Source organism: Uloborus diversus, chromosome 2 (assembly GCF_026930045.1).
Source record: "Uloborus diversus isolate 005 chromosome 2, Udiv.v.3.1, whole genome shotgun sequence".
Lineage (NCBI taxonomy): Eukaryota > Metazoa > Arthropoda > Arachnida > Araneae > Uloboridae > Uloborus > Uloborus diversus.
This window is the reverse complement of record NC_072732.1, coordinates 170423248-170447261: the sequence shown is the minus strand read 5'-3', so window position 1 is coordinate 170447261 and position 24014 is coordinate 170423248. Positions and strand designations below refer to the sequence as shown.

General features: G+C 32.1%; 1 protein-coding gene across 1 annotated transcript in view; it reads left to right on the top strand.

The window, feature by feature from the left end:
* LOC129217480 (peroxisomal multifunctional enzyme type 2-like) overlaps window positions 1-19274 on the top strand; it is a 94885-nt gene extending 75611 nt beyond the window's left edge. Inside the window, exons 24-31 of the mRNA XM_054851787.1 lie at window positions 2836-2966; window positions 3978-4148; window positions 6139-6277; window positions 7806-7936; window positions 9537-9671; window positions 9759-9900; window positions 10700-10833; window positions 18755-19274. Of these exons, the coding sequence (XP_054707762.1) occupies window positions 2836-2966; window positions 3978-4148; window positions 6139-6277; window positions 7806-7936; window positions 9537-9671; window positions 9759-9900; window positions 10700-10833; window positions 18755-18844 (1073 nt within the window). The 3' untranslated portion in view covers window positions 18845-19274. The remainder of the gene's footprint in view (window positions 1-2835; window positions 2967-3977; window positions 4149-6138; window positions 6278-7805; window positions 7937-9536; window positions 9672-9758; window positions 9901-10699; window positions 10834-18754) is intronic.
* Window positions 19275-24014: the final 4740 nt, after the last annotated feature.

Sequence of the window (24014 nt, the reverse complement as noted above, 5' to 3'; positions counted from 1 at the left end):
ATTAGAAGTAAAGAAAAAAGAAATTTAGTGTGAAAAATTAGAATTTTTGTAGTTTTAATTGCACAATCTATACTAATAACATAAAGCTGAAGAGTTTGTTTGTTTGAACGCGCTAATCCCAGGAACTACTGGTTCGAACTAAAAAATTCTTTTTGAGCTGAATAGTTCATTGATTGAGAAAGGCTATATAATATTGAGTAATCCATTTATTGAGGAAGGCTAGAGGCTATAATTTACATTCATATTTTAATTAAAAAAAGTTATTCCCCGTTTTATGTGATTTTTAGCAGTTTTTAGTACTTTTTACCCCACAGAACCCGAACCAATTGCGCCAGAAAAATATTTTTAATACTAAAATGTAGGAAATTTAATTTTAAATGTGAGGAAAAAATAGTTTTTGTAGATACAGCAATTTTTGTATTTGTTATGAATTTTTGGAAAAAACCTTTATTTTGCATTTTTTCCAGGATTAAATTTTCTCTAAACTCATCCCGCAAAAAGTATAAAGGCCTCTTTTCTAAAATTCAACTGTGTAATAGTAAAAACATTTCACCTTCTTCAAAAAGAAATAGTTTTTTTAATTTATTACAATTCTTGAAATGCGGAACACGGCACGAGTTCCAGACTTCCAAGCATAGCCGAAATTTTAGCCAACTTCAATTTACAATGGTCATTACATCATGGCCACGTGATGCAACTGCAGCTCTTGCTTTTACTTTTTTTAAAAATCATTTTAGATTTTTTAAAATCCCCACACCTCGACGTTTTGCTCTTGTTATTTAACGTTACATATTTGTGTGCATTTGATTCAATAGAAGCAGTGAGTTTTTTATATTTTTTAAAATCTTTTACACAGTACGGGGAATAAAGAGCCTTTTCTTTTTTGGTGCTATTTTAATTAAATAAAATAATAATTTAAAAAACTAAAAAAATAAAAAGCACGCTTTCGTAGCAAAATGAACTAAAAAGTGAAAAATAATCTTTGAATGATAGTAGTTGACCAATCACTTAATTTTAATGTAATACAAAAAAGCGTGGGGTGCTGTCTATTTACATTTTTGCTTGGACAACAAATGGAAGAAATTCAAGACAACTGATAAAAAGCCCCCCACGCTTTTTTGTATTACATTAAAATTAAATGATTGGTCAACTACTATCATTCAAAGATTATTTTTCACTTTTTAGTTCATTTTGCTATGAAAGCGTGTTTTTTTTTAGTTTTTTAAACTATTATTTTATTTTTCTGTTTTTTAGTCTTATGTTGGAGAATTATCAGGTGACAAAATTATTTATAAAACGAGTGCGAGGTAATATCTTAAAGTTAAGACAAGGGCACCCCGATGGGAAGCTACTGTGAGTCATTAATGTATGTTTGCGGAAATCATATTTATATTTCTTTGAAAATTTGAGATGCATTTGAATAAAAGTTTTGTTTAACAATGGTCTGATCAGCAAAGAATTTCCAATTGAAGGCTCACCTAGATTTTGGCATGAAATTAGTTAAAAACAATTATATTTCATGTTCTAATTACCTTGGAACATTTTAACAAATTTTGTCTGATGCAGGAAAATGAAAGGTTTTTGTAGATATTTTTAAATAATTTTTGCGAGCATTTTTTAATGTATTTTTAAAAAAATTTTCCTTTTCACATTGTTGGATTTATGCCAAAATATTGATTAAAATTGGAGGAAACTAACAACTAAAAGAGTTAATTAATTTGATTATAGAATATTGCATTGTCATCGGGTTTGAGGTCGCGTGCTAAATTTCAAAAGAATCCGATCGCAGGAAGTGGGCGAAATTTAAGCTGCAAGATTCCGTTACAAGATACATACATACATACATACAGGTGAAGCTAATAAAAGCGTGTTAATAAATAAAGCGCTCGGTTTTTGCATAATTTTTGTTTTATGTACATAGAAAAAAGATTGTTAATTACCATCAGAGATAGATAGATAAACATGGAGGTCGACAGATGGTCAGTAAGAGATTTAAGCCCGTGTTTAAGGAACTTCAACGGGTGATCAATGCCCCCTCCCCCGACTTTAAAATTTTAAAGTATTCACATAAAAATGGACTTTCTTTTTCTTATTTTCTGAAAATATGACCAATGAGAGTACACCTCCCACTCCCCTCCTTTGGGACTGCTTGCAAAGAAAGGCGAACCAGCTGGTCCCCGCAGTCGGCTATCTTTTTATGTTTTGGCTAATAGTTTTAAATTCCAAAGAGACGGTGGAAAAGGGGGGGGGGGGGGGGCGTGTTTTTTTTCCTTCAATGGACTTCCTTTAAATTCTTAGCACGGGCATCGCCGTGCAGGTACTAGTGTATTGATAATTAGAAACCATTATAGTTTGTTCTTTTAATAATGAAATTGCAAGAAAAGGAAAATAACTGAAGCAAGGGGGGGGGGGGGTGGAATTCTTACTAAAAATTACTTTTTTTACACTTAAGAAATAAACAGAACAATTCTTGTTCCAGTTATTATTCTCTTATTACTTGCCCTTACACTCTTGGAGAAAAAGGTGCCCTCCTGGAGGAGGGGAGGGGGGAGTGTTCATGGTGCAGTCTCTGCCATTGATTTTTTTCTGGATGGGGTGTTAGGGGTATTTTCTTTTTTGGAGGACTTTCGCCCTCAGGGGGTTTTAGGGTTCGTGGCGTTAAGGGGGGGGGGGGCTTGTTTGGAGTAACTGCTTTAGCCTTTATATAATTAAAAGTAGACTAAAAAGCTCTTAAACATGCATTCTTAAAAATTTTGTTTTCAATTTTTTTCGTTGATCAAGTAGTATTATTATTTGTTGTTGTTTTGTTTTTAAATTGTATAATTTTGATTTTAGCGCTGGATCTGAAGAATGATTCTGGTGCTGTTTACAAAGGAACGCCAAAGCATGATAAACCAGATTGCACATTCATCCTGGAAGATGATCTTTTTGCCAAAATTATGGATGGTTCAGCTGATCCTCAGAAGGTTTGTATAATGAAAAGAACTAATTCACTTTATTAACTAAAAAAAAGAAAAATAAATGAAGAAATTAATTTAATCTCCGATATTTCTGAAAAATCAGCATGATGGTAGGGGATATTGCTCTTAGGGGATGGGCATCCCTAACTAAAGTTATTATATAGTATTGTACTTGCATATTATCTAACAGCTTTTTTTCCCAATTAACAATGCTATGTTAATTTTCCAAAAAAATAAGTTGACAGCTTTTTAAAAAATGTCACCAATATAGAATCTGTTTTGGAGCCTCAAATTTTTACATCAATACATTTTTTAAAGAATGCTCCCAAATCTGATACAAACTGTATGAGGCCAGTGGAAGTAGCTGTTATCAGTCCAGAGTGAAATACTATATGTTTGAGATGTCTGAACAAAATTTTTATATTATACCAGTCAAGACATAAAACTGAAACACAAGTAAAGTAACAATAATGTTCCAAGGCAGCTTCATTTTTATATCATTGAGGCAAAATAAAAACGATGAAAATTTAAATTTTTTACAAAATTGAGTAATTTTATAAAGAACAACATTTTTAAACTCACAGTAGGAAGACAATAGCAATTTCTAATTCTTAAATATAGATTAAAAAATAATCTTCCATCTTAACATATTTGCTTTTAAATATAAAATGTATAAAATAATTATTTTCTGGATAATATAATGTACAAGAAAAAATAATTGCCTTCCAATAATGTGTGATATCAGGGCTCGATTAAGATATTGAGAGGCCCTATGTCAAACAGTTTTTTGGAGCCCCCCCCTTGTTGTCAAACTTAGCTATTTCAGCCATTGGCTTAAATAATTTTAACAGTTTGGGGTCTCTAAAAAGCTGGTGCCCTTGGTCATGTCCTACTAGCCCTTTTTAATAATCAGGTCTTGTGGGAAATGAAATAATCTTTTTAGGCAAACAGCTATTCTATAATTTTATGTTGAAGTACTTTTTAGCGAATTTTCATTCTTATATTTTTATGTTTCAGGCTTTTATGTCAGGAAAACTGAAAATTACAGGAAATGTCTTGGCTTCTCAAAAGTTGCAAGCAATATGGGAAAACCCAGAAGAAGACAATGACAATAATATGTCTTTTGCAAGTGCTAATGAAGATACCTCAAGTAAAAATGAAGTTTCAGATCCTCATCATTTAGGAGAGGTGATATTTATATTCCTAATTTTGTTTTTATATTTATTTAGTGTCTACTTTAGGCTTTTATTTTTGTTTCTTGTTCTTATTTGATGCTTAAAAAAGTAAAAAAAGAAAAAAGACAACTATATCAACATTTAGTTTCGTAAAACTATCATTACAAACATAAACAATGAAAACTGCGTTATCTTGGGTTCGCCTTGATATAGAAACCAATTTGAGGGAGAAATGAAAATTCAATATCCACCAAAAGTTTAGAGCACGTTAGTTTAACTGTAAGCACGATTAGAAAGAAATAAGTTAAATTTTTTGTTCGACCCACTTTTAGCAGTTAAGTTTGGATTTAAGTTATACATATAAAAATACAGTATTGAAATATTTTTTAGTGAAACCATTTTTATATGACGCTAAAATAAAGGAATACTTTATCATCTGATTTAAATTTTTTAAATTGAGTTTTGGTCTTAAGTATATAGTTAAATAACAATTGTAATAAAATGAAATGGCAGTAGAATTTTTTGAAGATAAAAAAAAAAAGATGTTCAATGAAAGTCATAATTTGTTGCGTACAAATTGTATATTGTTGGTAATACCAGTTATTATGAGTGATTCAAAAGAGAGTTCTCAAGGGAAATCAGTGATTGTGAGCTACTTCGAGATCAATGGTCTTTCATATGAGCATTTTTTTAATTTTTAATATCAAGTGTTTAAAAGGATTGCATTGGCTGTGATGCTAAAGTTTTACAGGAGAGACAAAATAACATTCATGGGTTGAGCTCTTTCTCAATGAAAACCAGTTTTTGAAAACAAGCAAAATTAGTGGTTGCCACCAACCACCTGGTGACTAAATAAATAAAATAATGATTACAAAATTATATCAATGGCCACCTCATCGCTATTTTAAAAAATACGATATTTTGACTATTGAAATTTATTTTGTTCGTAAACAAGCGTGTTCTGCATTCAGCTGGAACTTAATTTAAAAGAAAAAAAGAAACTATTATGATGTTTTCTTTTAGTTTTAGGAGAAAAAAAGTTAAACAAAAAAATATCTTTTAGCAATTTTACTTTTAAAAAATTGTGGCATCAAGCTCAAAAAATGACTACAAATGAAATGGCTACTACCAACACAGACTAAAGAATTTTCTGAGTTTTGTTCTTCCTTTTGTTTTTGAGTGCAATTTTAACCTGACTGAGTTGGAATTGTTTCAAATTTCTTTGTAGGTTGTGATAGCAACCACCAAGATGTATCAAATTACAAGGAGTTGAAAACTCATGAATTGAATGGGTTTTGCTACTAAACGCCTTATATGAAATCTGTGATTTTATTTCTTTTCAAATAAAATGATCCGATTCCAAACATTCTTGGAATAAGTGAATCTACTGCCATAAAGCAACTAAATATAAATGTTTCCTAACTTATGTTATGCAACACTTGCCAAAATATTTTGTTGGCTCTCATTTGGGTGTTGTGTGTATGATAAATATATTGGGTAGGGATATAATTTTTAAATATAATTATAAGTTAAAGGATATAAGTACTCGAAATTAGAAGGAAACTTTTTGAAATATTTTGATTTTATTTGGCACTTGTGGTTTATCGCACTGATTGGCCAAGTTCGCTAAGTGTTAGTAGCATAACTCATATAAAAATAAACATTTGCATGTTTTAAACTTTTGTATTAATATACAAAGTTTGCTTTAGAAAAACACATTGTTTTTTGTGCACATTTGTTTAGTGTACCACTCTGATAAAAGCCTCTAAAGTTCATCAAAACAGTTCTGTTTGAACATGAGTACCTTTTATTTGAAGTGAACTAGAAACATACTTTTTTTTAATGGTAGCTTAAAATCTATGTTCAAGCATTGTACTTCCATTCTCGATTTATTTATTATTTTTTTTGACTTATCTTGGCTCATTTTTTTTTGTCTTTTTCACACAATTAATTTTTGTTTGTTGACATAGAATTTTATAGCTTTCTGATATTTCTTTATACAGATGCCAGCAACATTAAAATCTGATTTTGTTTTCCAAATATTTGCCGAGAGACTCGGAGAAGAGCCTGAATTGGCCAAGAAGATGAAAGTTGTTTATAATTGGAACATACATAAATCGGGGAAAAAGATTTCTGAATGGAGTAAGTTACCACTTACAAATTCTAAAAATGTTGTTTAAGTAAAGTATAGTAACCGCCACTTTTATGAATCACGTTTGTTCTAAACAATTTTGATTCCATAAAGCGATTGATTCAACAAAGTGACTAATTTACTGAAGTTGAACTTTGTTTTATTTTTTACTGTTTGATTCATTAAAGCGGATAATTCAATGAACCACTGATTCAATTAACCAGCGTTAACTGTAGTTTCTTTACATAAATTTATGTAACAATTATTGATATTAAATTTTTGCAGTGCTTGTTAAATTAAAAAAAAACAATTTTGATAGTTTTTAATATCATTTTTATAGGTTGTACCATTTAAATAGGTTGAAATTAGTTTTGTTTTAAAAGAACGAATGACCATTTTCAATTATCACATTTTCTAAGGTTTTATTTAGAGATCCTAAATACGGAGAGATGGACAGCTTTGAACTGTGGCCATCTTAAGTCCAAAGAGGCTCACTCCTCGTAGACCGTAATGCATCTTCTGCCACAAATATCACTGAGCCCTACGACCCCCCCCCCCCTGTATACGCCCTTACAGCGCAGCATTTCGAACTGTTAACATTTGGACTAAACATGGCAGAGAACGGCACGCCATTGTCCAATCTCTCTGTATATAGGATTGCTAGTTGTATTATGAGTGAAACATTGTTCCTTTCAGTTATTGTGTTTAAAAATTATACTCAGAATACAAAAAAAAAAAAAAAAAGATTTTTGCAGAGTGTTGTCATTTTTTGGTCTAAGTGTGTGACAAATATTTTCCTCCCTGTATATTAGATGTTTGAAAGAAAACAGTTGCAAAGTTTTCCTCATGTTTTTAGTTCTGCAGTTTTAGAGAGAGATTAATTTACATCTGACGTAAGTTTTCTGCTGTTAATACAAATATATAATGCTATCGATGTAAAAAACATTATTAACATCAATAACATGTGTTCAGAAGTGTTTTAAAGTTTGACTCAGCATTGTTGATGCAAAGTGGAAGAGTCAAATATTAAATTTGTTGTTAAAAGGGAGGGCAGTAAACAGTAGATGTGATAAGCTAATCAATGCACCTTATTTAGTGAGGTATCTACAATCTGCACCTTATTAGTGAGTTAGGCGCCAGCTTTGTATTGAAATTTATTTTTTATCGTGAACAAGCAGCAAAGCTGCATTTAAAAAACTTGTTTCGCCTACAGTCGGTTACAGCAATCTGTGCTTCTTATGTTTTTAACTGGTTTTGATTTGGACTCAAACAAAGCAGAGCACGAAAAATCTTGAGTTGCATTGTAATTTGAATTTTGTTGGCTTACTGTGTCAGCCAACTTGTTTGAACTATGTGAAATTTTATCTTTAAAAAATATCTGTGTGGAATAGTGTATCACAACATTCTTGCTTGGGATGAAATTGAGAGAGCTCTTCTCATATCTATTTATTTTATTTATTATATATATATATATATATATATTTTTTTTACAGCTAATGAAACTAATATTAATAGCTATATGTTTTATTTTTTAAATAGCTGTTGATCTTAAAACTGGAGAAGGTTCCATTTATAGAGGGCCACCAAAATCTGGTAAAGCAGATGTTACTTTGACAATGGATGATGAAGATGTCATTTTGATGATGTTGGGCAAACTGAATCCACAAAGGGTAAGTAATTATAGACCAGACTGAAAAATATTATTCAATACAGCTTCTATGTTTATGAGTGGCATTGTGTTTGTTAAAATTTTTATGTTTATCAATTTATCCTATAATGCAAAATAAGTACTAAAACAGCATAGCAAATTTCTTGATTTCAACTTTTGTTTTAATGCTTAGTATTTTATAAATGATTTACATTTGCTACAAAAGGACGCACACTTACATTATATTTACATAGTTGGAGTAGGATAGAAAAATATCTTTAAAAACCTTATTACTCCTTTACGTATGTAATTTCATGAATTGTCACTAAAACTTAATTTTTTACGTTTTACGTTTTAAATCTTTTTTTTTTAATATCTTACATGGCATATATATATATATATATATATATATATATATATATATATATATATATATATATATATATAGTCGAAAATAAACATTCAGCTCTATGCAATGGATTAAACTGGATTAAACATTTTTTTTATTCATTTTTATTAATATTTGGGAGTGCTGTCCTTGTCTCTTGATCTAAGAAAATGTTTTTAAGGCATTAGTTAGGATTAAAGATGGGAATGATTGAACAATATTTCTTTTTTTTTTTTTAATTCTCAACCATTTATAAACAGAGTAGGTATAAGAGCCTTAATGATTATAAGGATTTATGTATTATTCTGTCTTGTATAGTATTAAGTAAACTACTAAATTAAATGGATCAAATTCATATGTTCTGGATAGTTTGAAATCTATTTAAAACTCAGTTGAGTGTTGAATGAGACTGACATAATTTAACTCTGAACAAAATTTGAGTTCACTGTTAAAGTGTTAAATTCAGAAGGATTGATGCAAAGCATAGTATCCATTCATGAATAAACAAAAAAAAAGTACAATATTTAAAGTGTCCAAAGTCTTCCATTAGAAAATCACTGGTTGATTTATTCCGCATGCAATTTTTAGCTCAGGAAACACTGTAAAATATGCTCCCGGAGATTAATCAACAGGCTGGAAAACAAATTAGCTGGTAACATCTTAATACATAATTTATTCATATTAATTTATTCTACCTCCAGATGTCCTTAGTTTTATTTTTATCTAAAATCTGTTATTTAAAAATACACACATACGTTCTGGATTGAAGAAAAGAATATATTTACAAAATTTACACGAGAAATTACAAGCACACACTGCATGATAGCGAGCACTAGGAAGTAACAGCAAAAACAACAGCAGCTGTTGCCAAACTACACAGACATAACATTGGAAGAGTGAACTGTTGCTATACAATCAACTTCTCATGATATTAAAGTAAACTTACAGTGAAGTTATATATACAGTGGTAGTAAAAAAAAATTGCATCGCCCCCGCCGCAAAGGAGAGGAATATCATACAGACTGCATTCAATACACTGTCAAACATCCCGTATCCCAGATGATTTAGAGATGCTACCATAAAAAAAAAGTTGCTACCATATTTCGTGATCCTGGTTGCCAGTGGCTACCATTCAGAAATCCTAGTCTAAACTTCATCATGGTGGTTCAATCTTACTGGGCTCATTGGTTCAACTTAAAGTAATGATACTAAGTATGGTTTTCTCATTAATCAGGCCTTCATGACTGGAAGATTGAAGATAAAGGGAAATATTATGCTCACACAGAAACTGAATCAGTTATGGCAAGAAATCCTGAAATCTGGACGAGCTGTTGAACTGCCTATATTAGCAGCAATACTTGCTGATAAGGTAAAGCATAAAATATACTTTTATACTTCCATTATATATGCTAGTTTTGTGCAAATTTTGAACTAATTATAAAATTATTGGTTTCAGCCATTTGATGCAGAACTCCGAAGTGAACCTTGCTTTGTGGAGCTGGGCAAACGTGTATCTAGACTTCCAGAAAGTGTTCTGAAATTCAAAACAGTGCTTGAATGGATTGTTACCAAGCATGGCAAGGAAAGGGAAAGATGGGGTAAGGACCTTTTTATCTTAAAACTTTGTGACCAGTGTCAGATATATGAAAGATCAGTTGTGTGTGTTCTGTGGGAGTGTGCCAGTAACAGTAGAGCTAAGTTTTTTTTTTTTTTTTTTTGAGCAAGGAGTAGAGGGTATGTATCCGAATGAACTTTCACGTGACTGGTTTATTTAATAGACAAAGTTCAGAGTTTTTTTTTAAAATAATTTATCTCAAAGTGTGGTTAGAGAAAACTTTTGAAGAAATTCATATTTTGATTCACACCTACCTGAAGTGGCAATTATTAGAAACATATTTTAATACTTTTTTAATAATAAAACATAGAATGTATTATTAATGATTATTCTTCTCCAGGAGCTAGTCAGAATATATTTTCCAAGAAAGTTCTAAGATCAAATCAAATAAGCTATTTTTTAAAAAGAATTTTAAAATATTCTCTGACTTTTGATAAACAAAAGTAAAATCATTCCTTAGTCTCCACAACGGGGGGGGGGGGGGGTCAAGTTGATCCTCCCTTTTTCCTAGTCTAGTCCAATTTTCCGTGCCCTGTTTCTGGAGATTTAGTTGTTTTATGAAGCATTGTCCTCACTGAAATTCGTGTATATTTAACTTTCCACAGATGTGGTACATTTTACATTCATTTTGTTCACTTTGCATTTTTTATTTCTTTTGAATTTTGAACATATGTTTTCGTTCATCTTCACCCCTATTTACTTTTCATTCAAAACCTTAAGAAATATTATGCATGTGACAATAGTTCTAAATTCAAAAATGATGTATGCTTGTATTTATTTAGTACTGGATTTAAAAAATGATAAAGGAATGCTGTCTCGAGCCCCTGCCAAAGAAGGAGCTGCACCAACCATTTTCATTACCGTTGATGATGATACTTTTGCCGATTGGATTCTTCATAAAATATCTTCTGAAAATGTAAGATTTGTAATATTTTCTTTACAAACACTTTAGTTTTGCTTTTGAATGTTTTTGTAAACTATAATCGTTTCTCATTACTTCCACATTGTAGTACAGTGGAATAACAGAAGTTTGAGGTTTTATTTATATTTTAAGTTAGAAATTTTTTAGTACTAAAATTTTTCATTTAAATATGAAAATAGAAATATTTCGGTACTGTAAAACTTATCTTACTGCTAACGGTATATAATAAAATTGCATTGAGAAATTGGTGTCAACAACACTCACTAAGTAGCAGGGAATATTCATAGACTACATGATATGGATTCAGAAATGCTTGGAGATACTATCTTGATACCTAAAATGACTTGAAATTTTCACTGGTTTGCCACAAAGAAGTGTAAACATCCTTTTTGGAATATCTCATTGCAATCAAAAAAGCAGATGCGCAACTTGATGTTGTACGAGTTGTATATGTGAAGTTTGAACCTTCTTCAGCTAATAGTAATTGTGTTATGTGAGATACATACCAAGGCACACACATGATGCATCCGTCGTGGAAAAATTCGTTGGAATGGTTTAGGCACAAACGAATGCATTTTGTATTTGCCTACTATTTACACACTTAAATACATATAGATTTAGTGGGAAAAAAGTCAAATTTGTTTTGAGGTAATTCATAAGGAAAGTTATATTAAAGTTTGCGTCAAATTTTCCAAGCAAATACACTTCCAGGCAATCACTTCCTTTTCTTTGTAAGAGGAAGTAAAAGGTGCTTATCTTTATGGCGTCTGAACAGTGTAAATTTTAATTAAGAAGAATGTCCAGATATTCCAAATTTTTTTCAGTCATCTGATATATCGTGAGCCAAAATTATACTGGATTTCCCCCCCAAGACCAATTTTTTTTAACCTTCCATTTTTTACCAAGTTTTATTTTAATCATCAGAGGAGTTAATTTTATTTCAGCATGTTAATGTGTTTATAAAACCATTAAGTAAAACATTTTTTAAAAATTGAACAAAGGAATATGGGATTCAAATTGAATTCAACTTCCTTTAGTTGTGTGAGAAGTAAACTTTTGTACTGTTACAAGCTATTTTCTTTAACTTACAAAGCATTATTTGTAATTAATACTGAAGCATTATCCCCCCCCCCTTTAGCTGTTGGCAAACTTGCCTATATTGCATTTTATAATTCAGATTGAACAAAGACATTTTAGGTACCTATAAATTGTCTTTGTTCAATTTGAATTTATGACACTTACTGTGTAAACTATATTCTATTTCTTAGAACACAGTACTTTTTCACCTGATGGAGTTTTGTTCTTGACTTGTGCCAAGGGGGCCCAAAAGGGCTCAAAAATTTTCCCCATGGTTTAGCAGAATATTTTCCCCATGGAAACAGATTTCAGTACAGATTAGAAACATTAAAATTTGACATTTTTAATACCTTATTCATTAATGGCTGAAAAAGAAATGTTTATACATTTTTGCAAAGAAAAAAGCACCAAAAGCAAGGAAATTCTCATTTCTAAGCGGGAGCTTGAGCCCCCCTATATGGGCGCCCTTGACTTGTACAGTTTATTCATTAAAAATACATACCAGTTATTAATCAGTTGTTTTCCTTTTTTTCTCGTTACTATGAACCATCCTTTTTAGTAATTGTTTTGTCTTCTCTTTTCAGTAAAAGAGTCATATTTATATTTTACAGCAAGTTGTTTAAACTGTATTTCTTGCAAAGTGTAACAGCTTTCAAACTTTAACTTCAGTACTATTGAATTCTGTTTTTAGGGCTTAATTTGAATGGGAGCTCACATGTTTGAGATACCACATGAATTTCGAACCATGTGGTATCTCAAACATGTGAGCTCCCATGCAAATTAAACCCTAAAAACAGAATTCAATAATGCTGAAGTAAAAGTTTGAAAGCTGTTACACTTTGCTAGAAATACAGTTTAAGATAACATTTTTTAAACAACTTGCATAGGAGCTCACAGGAGCTTGTTTTTAATGTTTTTTGCCTCCATATGCTTGATTCAGATTCAACTTTTAGAGATTTAAAAAAAATCCCTTTCACAAATGATCATAAAACATTGTATATAGGTGAAACATGTGACAAAGAACTATTTGGAGATTATGACTCAATTGTGAAAAAAAGTGCAAATACGACATCTGTGCTTAGCATGGCATTAAAGAGGTCCCGTACTTCCTTTGTCAGAAATGGAGACTTGTAATTAGTTGTGTAAAATGTTGCTGACACTTACTAAAATAGAGCACTGATATTTATACCCTTGCAGCAGGGTATAAACAGTACTACCCTGTAAGAATGTTAGTACTATTCCACATTTTGAAAGTGTTCAAGCATTGGGCTTTCAACAGTTTCAGTAAAATTGATACGATTTTGCAGAGGTGCCTACTTGCCACAAAGTTACTAAAACTGACGACACAATGCACAAATCGTGTGATTTGTACTTTACTGCCTTTAATTATTTAGTTTATTTTCGTGTATCATTATCATCTATGTAACCAGAATCGGCATGTCCAGACCAAATAACTTTCCCACTCTCCATTCTTTTTCCTTGTTGGCTGTCATGGTTACGCATGATGACAATTAGAAGGGGGAGAAGGGCAATTCGAAGGGGGAAAGGTGGAGAGGGGGAAAGTACCTTGGCTGTGATATGTTGATTCTTGTTACATGGACTATATTAAAATATTTGGTTACATGTTGGGGGATTTCGGAATTAAATATTTTTTAAGCATTGTTATTCCCATTATCAGCTTTGGCCATTTAACCTACACTGTGTCATTTGTTGTTTTATATGTATAGTTATTTTCAAAATAAACCTTTCCTCTCTTTCACCAGAGTGCAAGTTCTTTAAGAAAGTCAAATTTCTGTCTGAAGGCAAAAAATTCTATTTTAATTATGTGAGGGAAATATAGTACAGTGAAATCCCATTACAATAAATACCAACAGATCAAAATATCCATTTCAGCGAAATTTTCAGTCCCAATTTACTTGCTGTAACATTATTTGAATTTCATTGCGATGAAATTCTCGGAACAACGAACAGAGTTCCTTATAGTTTGTTGTGATGGGATTTCATTGTTTCATAGTATACAGTGAAGTCTCATTCTAACGAACAATGTTATGGCAAGTAAATTGGGACTGAAAATTTCGCTGAAATGCATATTTCATTCTGTTGGTATTCATTGTAATGGGATTTCACTGTACTATATTTCCCTCGCATATTGAAATGGATTTTTTACTTCAGACAGAAATTTGACATTCTTAAAGAAATTGCACTTTGTTGAAGAGAGGCAAGGCTTATTTTGAAAATAACTATACAGATGGAACAAATGACACAATGTGGCCACCCAACAACTGTCCAATGCTGATAAATAGCTCAGACAATGAAGGTAAAAAAAATGGCATTGTCGCAACTAATTTAGGGAAAGCTGAATTTTTGCAGAATGTTGGTACACCAAGTATACACTAAAAAAAACACTAAGTCCCGACCCCCACCCCCTCCAAAACATTGCAAGAGTAGTACTATGATTATACGCTTTTCGTGTCACAAAAAATAAGGGGAAAGCTGTTTTTTGCAGGATGTTAGCGCTTAAAGTATACACTAAAAAAACTCAAAGTCCGACCCCCCGCCCCTTTGCTTCCCTCCCTACCCTTCCGAAACATTGCAAGAGCAGTACTATGATTACATACTTACAACTCAAAAATTAATGATGTTACTGGGGGAGCTCTTTTTTTATTTCATTCCTAACAATATTATAAACCAGTAGTGCCCAATCTACAGTACGCGTGACACATCCGACCCGCGAAGCTGATCCATGTGGCCCGTTGTTTTAAAACGTTGCGACTCGAAGAGTGCGATTAATGACAATGTTACAAATTAGGAGCCAAATATTTAGAAATAAGTTTCTGAAGAACAGGTTGCATTTAACAAAATAAGCATCAAGTAATGATAACAACAATTATTGATTTGCAATTTTTTTTCCTTTTCCATATTTTCCCATTTCATTTAGAAAAGAGTAAAATATTTTGAAATTTTATATGTGCTCTAGCCCGCTCACATGAACGATTTTAGTATGATCTGCGGCCCTCGGGATGAAAATGTTGGAGAACTCTTTTGAACAAACTATATTACATACACTTTTTATGTAGATAGCTCAGTTTCACCATTTTAATAACTTAATCATATACAGAAAACTCACTACAAAAGTAACTTCAACAAATTATAGCTTTTTATCGATACACATCTTGGGAAGAAATGTTTGGACAAAATTTATAGGTAATAATGTAATGACATATTTAGTTGAAATGGATATAATGAGGTTCACTTTAAGTTTTACTACCATTGTACAATTTTTTGTCACCAAAGTTTATAGTTCGTTTGTGTCGCCGATAGTAGTCTGCAAAATAATGTCATTGTTTGGCTAACTATTTAAGTCTTGCATTAAATAAATCAGGAATACAGTGAAATCTGTCACACACACAAGTTGACCTCCCTTCTAAGTTAACCACCTGTCTAAGTTGACTACTTTTTTCAGTTACAGAATTAGTCCTATATCATATGAATTAACTTCTATACTATAAGTTGACCCGCTAAAATAGTGCACCGCAAGTGGTCAACTTTCACCGGTTTCACTGTAGTATATTTCAACTGATTATTTCCTTGCAGCGGATATTATTGTTTAATATTATTTTGGTTATTACTTTTTAGTCTTTTATGAGGGGTCATCTTCTAATATTTCGTTGGTTTTGTCCGAAAATATTGGTACAGTGCATTCCACAACAGTGCCCACAGTTTACGTGCAATCGAATCAAGCTTTACGACAGACACAGTTTGTAACTCATAATGTTTTACAGTTGCAAGATATTAGTTGGAGAAGTTGACTTAGAGCAGAGGTAATCGCCATGAGCTTAGGAATCACTCTGTTGCTTGAAGTAAATTGATAATCTGACTCTTCTGAGGGAAGTTTAAAACCTAACCAAGTTTGAATCTGGTGGTAAATCCGAAAAAGATGTTGATGAGCGGCATCTGAAGTTGGTGAAAGTTTTGCTAAATCAAAGTTTGACACTTTTGCTATTACTTGCTTGTACACAAACTTTTATTCCTACTTGGTTAGGTTTTAAACTTCCAGCAGAAGAATGGTGTTGGCAATATACTTAAAGCACCTGACTGACACCTAAGCCCATAACAAATACCCCTGCTCCAAATGAACTTCTCCTACTAATAATCTTGCAATTGTAAAACATTGTGTGTTACAAACTGTAACTTTTGTAAAGCTGGGTTCGATTGCACGTATATTTGTGGACACTGTAGTGGAATGCACTGTAACAATATTTTTGGACCAAACATTATTCTGTAGACTATCAGCAACACAAACGAACTATAAACTTTTGTAACAAAATATTGCATTTTCGTTGTAAAACCTTAAAGTGAACATCATTACATTGATGCTCCATTTCAACTAAATGACTATTGCAGATAAGTTTTGTTCAAACATTTCTTCCCAAGACGTAATGATAAAAAGCTGTTTGTTGAATTTATTTTTGTAGTGAGTTTTCTGTATGTGATTAAGTCAGTTAAACGGTGAAACTTAGTTATCTGCATGAAAAGTGCATGCAACATAATTTGTTTATAACAGTGGTCCCCAGTCTTTTTCTTCACATAAGGGCCGCAGATCATACTGAAATCGTTCTCGCGGGCTGGAGCACATATGAAATTTCAAAATGTTTTACTCTTTTCTAAATGACACGGAAAAGGGAGGAAAATTGCAAACAAATTTTTCTTATCATTACTTGATGCCTCTTTTGTTAAATGCGACCGGTTTTCCATAAACCAATTTCTAAATATTTGGCTCCAAATTTATAACATTGTCATTAATCGTACTCTTCGAGTTGTAACATTTCACAAAACTGGGCCACGTGGATCAGCTACGCGGACCGAATGTGGGCCGGCACTACTGGTTCATAATATCGTTAGGAGTGAAATAAAAAAAAGAACTCCTTGGTAACATTAATAAGTTTTGAGATGTAAGCGTATAATCATAGTACTGCTCTTGCAATGTTTCGGAAGGGTTGGGGGGGGGGGGGGAGCTAGAGGGGGATCGGGACTTTGTTTCTAAGTGTGGAATTTAAGTACTAACATTGTGCGAAGAATCGGCTTTCTCTTTATTTGCTTTTCGTGTAGCAACTAATAATCATAGTACTGCGCTTGCAATGTGTCGGAGCGGGTGGGGAGAACAAGAAGTTCTGTCTAGAACTAGACGAGCCTACTTTCCCGTATACCCATACTACTTTCTAGTACCTGATCAATATTCTCAAAAATAGCTAAAATCGTAAATTTTTTCAAACATATTTTTAAAATACTTTAAGCTGATTTCTAGGAATTCACCACTCATCTAAAAAAATTAGATGCGTAAAAAAAAAGCAACTAATACACTTTTTGCCATTAAAAAAATCTTTAACAGCTTTCAAAACGAAAAAATAATAATTAAAATTAATAAGCTCATTAAAATAAATTCATCATATCAAAAAAAAAAAAAATCATTTCTTTTTCCCCTGTTGCCAAAAACAATTTTTTAAATGAATTAATGCACTTACCAAAATAAATAAAAACAATAAAATGTCAACCTAAAGAATTAATTTTCATTGTCAAAAAAAAAAAATCGTCTGCGCATATCTAAGTAGAAACATAAATGACTTCGAGTTTATTCGCCGAAAACTGAATACCTAAATTAAAACTTTAGCGTAAAAATAAAAACAAGTCATATCAACAATAATTATTTCACAGTCAAAACCATAGCTGAGTCGGAGTTGGAGTCAATCTCATTTTGGGGTAAAGGAGTCGGAGTCGAATATCTAAGAATCAGAGTCAGTCATTTGTCCTACGTGTATAAATTTTTGCCAAAGCTACGAAGTCGGAGTCTAAGTCGGGGGAGTCGGAGTCCGATTAATTGTCGGGCATAGGAGTCAGAGTCAAGTGCCCCTAAATTCTCGGATTCGAAGTCTGTAGTTTGGCGTCAAGAGCTATTTCCAACAAAATTTGTTTGAAGTAAATCCGCCTTCAAGTACGGAATCTACATTGACTTTCAGTTTCCTCATAGGTGCTAATGTTAAGGGATTTGAACTGTTCAAAATTAAACGGAAAATTGTTCAAATCGAAAAGATAATTTATATACAAGTTTTTCATCAAACGATTTTTCCTACAAAGTTTGTTTGAAGCAAATTCGCCTCACAGTTCGGAATTGCCTTGAATTTCCCCGTAGGCGCTAATGTTAAGTTTTTTTGAACTGTTCAAAATTGAACAAAAAATAGTTCAAATCAAAAAGTGAAATATGGGAATGAGATGTCCTCGTCGAGATTTTTCGAACATAAAAAAGTTTGTTCGAATCGGACTATTCATTCAAAAGTTATTGGGGGGGGGGGACAGACAGACCGACAGACATTTTTTCCTATCTAAATACCCTACTTTCCAATTTTTTAATTTTTCGATATTTGTTCAATTATTTTATTTATTTTTGACTTTTTTTTTGTTTTTTGCGATATTTTTAAGATGCATTAAGCCTTCTTTCATGCTTTTTTCTTCTTTTTCTGACTTTTACTGGAAAAGTAGGCTAAAAAGCAAGAGGGCTGGGGGTTGGGACATTGTGTTGTTTTAGTGTTTATGTGCTAACATCCTGTAAAAATTCAGCTTTCCCTAAATTAGTTGCAACACGAAACCTTTATTGACTGGGCTAAAATAGGAACAACAATGCTTCAAAAATATTGTATGCTGATTTTGCTGTATCAGTATTTTTTTTCATGTAGATATTTGGATCATTTTCTGTGAGTATAAATTCAATCGCCAATAATAAAAAAAGGCTATATTTTTCAACAAAATCAAATTCCTGTTTTTTAATGCCATTTTTTGATTCTAGGTTCTATCTTCACCAACCACCAAAATTGTTGGGGATCGTGCTCTAGTGTCAAAACTTTTGGATACCTTCAAAATATCCTCAAAATTGTAAATGGGGGAGTGATTGATGTTTGTGTGTTTTAGAATGAACAAATTTTTGAATTTAGAATTAATCAACTACTTGATTATTTTCATTAGTTGGTTTAATTTGTGGAGGACTTATAAGGCAGGTACTTAAATTTGTAGAAAGCTGTATTGAGAGATTATCTGTATGAAAAGAATTATGGATTCGACAATTATTGTTGTTAATGAAGCATCTTTGTAAGCTATATATTATGTATTTGTTTATCACTTTAATAATTATATTGTAATTTTTGACATATCAGTATGTTCACATCTTGTTGAGTTTTATTTTTTTTTTTCATTTATGAATTGGTAAGATGGTTTAAAATTATCAAAGTTGAAATATCATTTCTCTTCATTATTTTAAGAATGATATATGTATATTTTTATAATAAAAATAAATATGTTTTCTATCAAAACTTTTGTGTGTTCTATTAAACATAAAATCACAATTTCTTAAAAATACATGAAAATCATACTTACTCAAGTCTAGGTACATCTCTGGCAAACACCAGTATTTTTTTTTTTTATGAATGACTATTTTGTTGACATAATTTAAGTAAGATGAGGCAGCGAGAAGCAAAGGTATGTAAGTGGAATGTATAAAGTTTTGAGTAAATCGTGTTTAAAGTTCAGATCCTAGGTAGGCTTTCGTTAAACATTTTTTCTAAATCACGCTGTACAGGGCTACTAGTACTATCTCTAGACCCCCAAGACAGAGGAAAAGTTTACGGTTCACCTACCATTTGTACTGGTTATCTCCAAATTTTTAATTTTGTTACACTCCTTTGCTTCTCACTGCCTCAGAGGATATCAAGAATATTCAACGTTTCTTTCTAAATGTTGCATGTTCTTTTAAAAAAGAATTTGTATTGCTTCAGAACTTAAATTTTTATTAACCAGAAAATGACGTATAAAGCTAAATTTATGAATTTTGCAAATCATATGCTAACACTGTAAAGTAGTAGCGTTTTTACCAACAGGATGAAGTCTGGCTAAATTAAGTGCAATTTTCTATTTGTTGTAATATATGCAGAAATAACCAATATCATATAAATAATTAAAATAAAAAATTGGGATGGTAAAATCCGCCTGGTGATATAATAAAATGCTGAAACTGATTAATGGAGTCATTTAGTATCTCAAACACAACATAAGAGCCATTTTTTCAAAGTTACATTTAGGATGGACAGCAATGTGAAACAGGGGCGGATCCAGACTATGGGATTTGGGAGGGGAGCTTTTCTAGCAAGTATGTTTATGGGGGTGGGGGAGTTATATGAAATTACTCATTAAAAAATAACCATAAATATTGAGTTTTACAACATATCTACTGCTTCTTAATGCCTCTTATGAAAAAAATGTATTCATTACAAATTCCTAAAAGTACAATTCTTAAATAATTAGTTTAAAAAGTTTGTTCATTTTTCTATTTGTATGTGCTTAAAGGAAATAATATTTGCACCAGTGGTTCAAACCACAAAAGTTTTATGGAGGGTGCACTTTTTAAAATTTTCACCATCTGACAGGGCGGTTGTTGAAAAAAAATGTAGAAATTTTAGTCTTAAGGACGCAGTTTTAGACGGCCCTCTGGTGATGTTACGAAAAAGAAAGGTTTGGGGGCCGCCTGCGGAAATTCAAGTTTTAAAAACGCAATTATAGGCGATATTTATTGACGGTAGGGTCAGAAATGGGATTTTTTTGGGGGGGCTGCCTCCGTTTTTTTGTAAAATAGATTTAAATCGAAAATCCCTCCGCTAAATTTTCTGAAATTGAATTTCCAAAAACGCAGTTACAGACTAACTTCGACAATACTTCGAGCAGTACGGTTCTGGGGCTTTTCCCAAAAAATGTTTCGAAATTGAAGTCCTAGAAAAACGAAGTTTTTGAGCGATATTCGGTGATAAAGGATTTAAACGCTTTCCCCATTAAATTTTTCAAAACCTTAATTTTTTAATGTTCAGATTTTCTACAGGAGCATTCGGACCCTTGTCCGGAAATTTTTCGTCATCGACATCTTAAAAAAATGACTGTAGACCATATTTGGTAACGTCAGGGGTTTGGCAATTTTTCAAAATTGAAGCTCCAAAAAAGCAATTTTAAACGATTCTCGATGTTATTAGAATGCGAGGTGTTAGGTAGTTCTCCCCTTTAAAATTTTCAAAATTGAAGTCCTGAAAACAAGATTTGAGACGCGCTTTAAAGGTATTGGCAGAGGAAGCGGACTTCCGACATTATGAAGACTTACCTATTTTTAGACCGACTAAAAAAGGCGACTGTTTCCAATGTACGTTCTATTGTTCTGTTTAATTATAGGAAATGTTTTACAAAAACATTCTACTCGGCCTTCTGGGAGATCACGGATCCTGTCGCCCTGTGTCCCCCCCCCCCCCCCCTCCAGCCTCCACCTCTAATAGCGCCACTGAATTGCAGTAGTTTTAAATATAATGATCAATCCTTCACCAAATAAATGCAAAAAAACAGTTTTAAACAGGTTTGTCTTTATTTATTTATTTATTTTTATGCAGGGAAGAGGGGAACATTCCCCAGTTCTCCTCTTTAGATCCGCTTTTGCAATTCTCTCCTATCTTTTTCTTGCGCCTTTCTTCAAGCTAAAGTTCTATATAACTGGAGAACTTCGCTGTAATACGTTGTGAAAATTTTTAAGTACACATGAGAATTTAGAGGAAGGGGAACGTTCCCCCAGTTCCCTTCCAGGGATCCGCCTCTGCTATTGTTTGATCGAATTTTCTCGAGCTTTTCCTCGAGTTTAAGTTCTATAAAACAGGAAGATTTTTTCTACACTCTATTGTGAAAATTTTTAGGTATATATGGGGGTTTTGAGGGAGGAGGAGAAGGTTCCCCCAGTTCCCTCCATGGATCCGTTTCTGTTGTTGCCTAATTGCTTTTCCTGGTGCCTTAGTTTCACGTTCTAAAGTGTGTGTGTGGGGGGGGGGGGGACATTCCAGCAGTTCCTCTTTTTTAGATCCGCTTTTGAAATTCTCTCCTTACTTTTTCTGGTGCCTTTCTTATAGTTCAAGTTTTGAAAAAACGGAATTTTTTTTCCCGTACTCTCTTTTGAAAATTTTTAGGTACACTTGGGATTTTGGAGGGGGAACGTTCCCCCAGTTCCCCTCCCGTGGATCCGCGCCTGATGTGAAATGTGTACCAGAAGTAGGGGAATATGGGAGGAAAATGAAATAGTTAACTTGAATTGAAACATTATTTTTAGTAGTAAATTTATACCTTCAAAAAAAAAAAAAAAAAAAGTTGAAATTTCTCTTTTAATTTTTTTTATGGTGCAAAGTGAAAAATAAATATATTTTTGATGAAATGTTTTCTATTTGATTATTAAAGATATATTTTAACAAATAAATGAGTAAATAAAAGAATGAATGAAATAAATGAAAAGGAAACTGAAACAATAAACAAATAAATAAGTTAGCAAATGAGGGGAAAAAATAAAGAGTGAATAAGAAAATAAGTGAAAGATGAATGAGGGATTTTTTAAATAAAGGAATGGAAATGAAATAAATGAATACGTTAGTGATTTGATAAAAGATTGAATAAGTAAATGGAACCATTTCACTTGTCCCCATCCACTTTGCCACACATGCTCTTGACTAACTGTACTAAGCATTTAGAATACAAATAAGCTAAATATTAAACAAATAAATACTAAAGTCAGACCAAAACAACGTAAGTAGAAGCACAAATTTATAAATTACAGCAGACACGTGTTTCGGCGTTACAGGGAACGCCTTTTTCAATGCAAAAATAATGAGCTTATGGATGAAAAGACACCCGACAGAATACTAGTAGGTCTCAATTAATATTTAAAATGTTAATAACAAGAATAATTTAATAGTAACACATTTGTAATTTTTGACTTATTACAATACGCGAGTATCAATTTCTGAAAATTGCTAGTAAAAATATTCCTAGATAGGTGGCGCTAAAAGCAGGATGTATATTTCACCGATTCACTTTGCCCGCTATTACTTTTTTTTAAAAAAAACTTACATCTCTTGTCTTCTGGATTTACTAACAAATTGATGTTATAAATTCGATGCGTATAAATGAATATATATGGAAGAGTCTGAATAGGAATTCTGAAAAGTAGTTCATTGAAGTTATGATTTCATTGGTTTGTAAGATTTTTGAAGCTTTGATCGAAATCAAGATTATGAATTTCTTAGAGAAAAATAGTCTCGACTAGTTTTGTAGTATGGTTTCAAGAAAATTACTAATGTGCTACTAATTTAATACATATCGATACCGAGGTTACCTTGACTATTATTGACAAATAAATACTGTCAATAATAGTCAAGTGTCAAGTATCAAGTCAATAATAGTGACTATATATTGATTATAAAAAGTGTGTAAATGTTGTTTTATATTGATTTTCAAAGAGCTTTCAATTTGCATGCTCTTCTCAGGAGACTAGCTGATGTAGGAATAGGAGGGAAAATTTGACTTCGGGTCAGGAATTGACTGATTGGAAGGAAACAGAGTTGTGAGAGGGGAAATCATTCTAAACGGAGTGATATTTTAAGCGGGGTTCCTCAGGGATCAGTTTTAGGGCCTCTTCTGTTTATTTTTATGAATGACATTGATGGAAATATTTCTGGAATCAAATTGTTTTGCTGATGATGTAAAAGTTATGGGGATTGTAGAAAATGAAGAACAAGTAAAACATCTTCAAGAGGATTTAGATCATGTTACTAAGTGGGCAGATAAGTGGTACATTGCAGTAAACGAAGGGAAATGTCAAATGCTACACTTAGGTCATGGAAATAAGCGTATGAGTTATTATTTACAGGGTTCAGTTATTAGCCATGCAGAAAATGTTTTTGATCTGGGTGTCTTAATAAATCAGGATTTCAAGTTTAGTCAACAGTGCAGCATTGCAAGTAACAAAGCCAACAGAATGCTTGGGTTTATCAATAAACCTATTTCAAACTAATCTAAGAAGGTTCTTCTGCCTTTATATAGGAGTTTGGTGAAGCCTCATTTGGAGTTTGCTGTTCAGTTTTGGTTTCCTTACCTCAGAAAAGACATTTCTTTAATAGAAAGGGTTGAAAGAATAGCTACTAGGCTAAAAAGGGGAATTTCAGATTTAGATTGTGATACCCGACTTAGAAAGCCTAATACATATA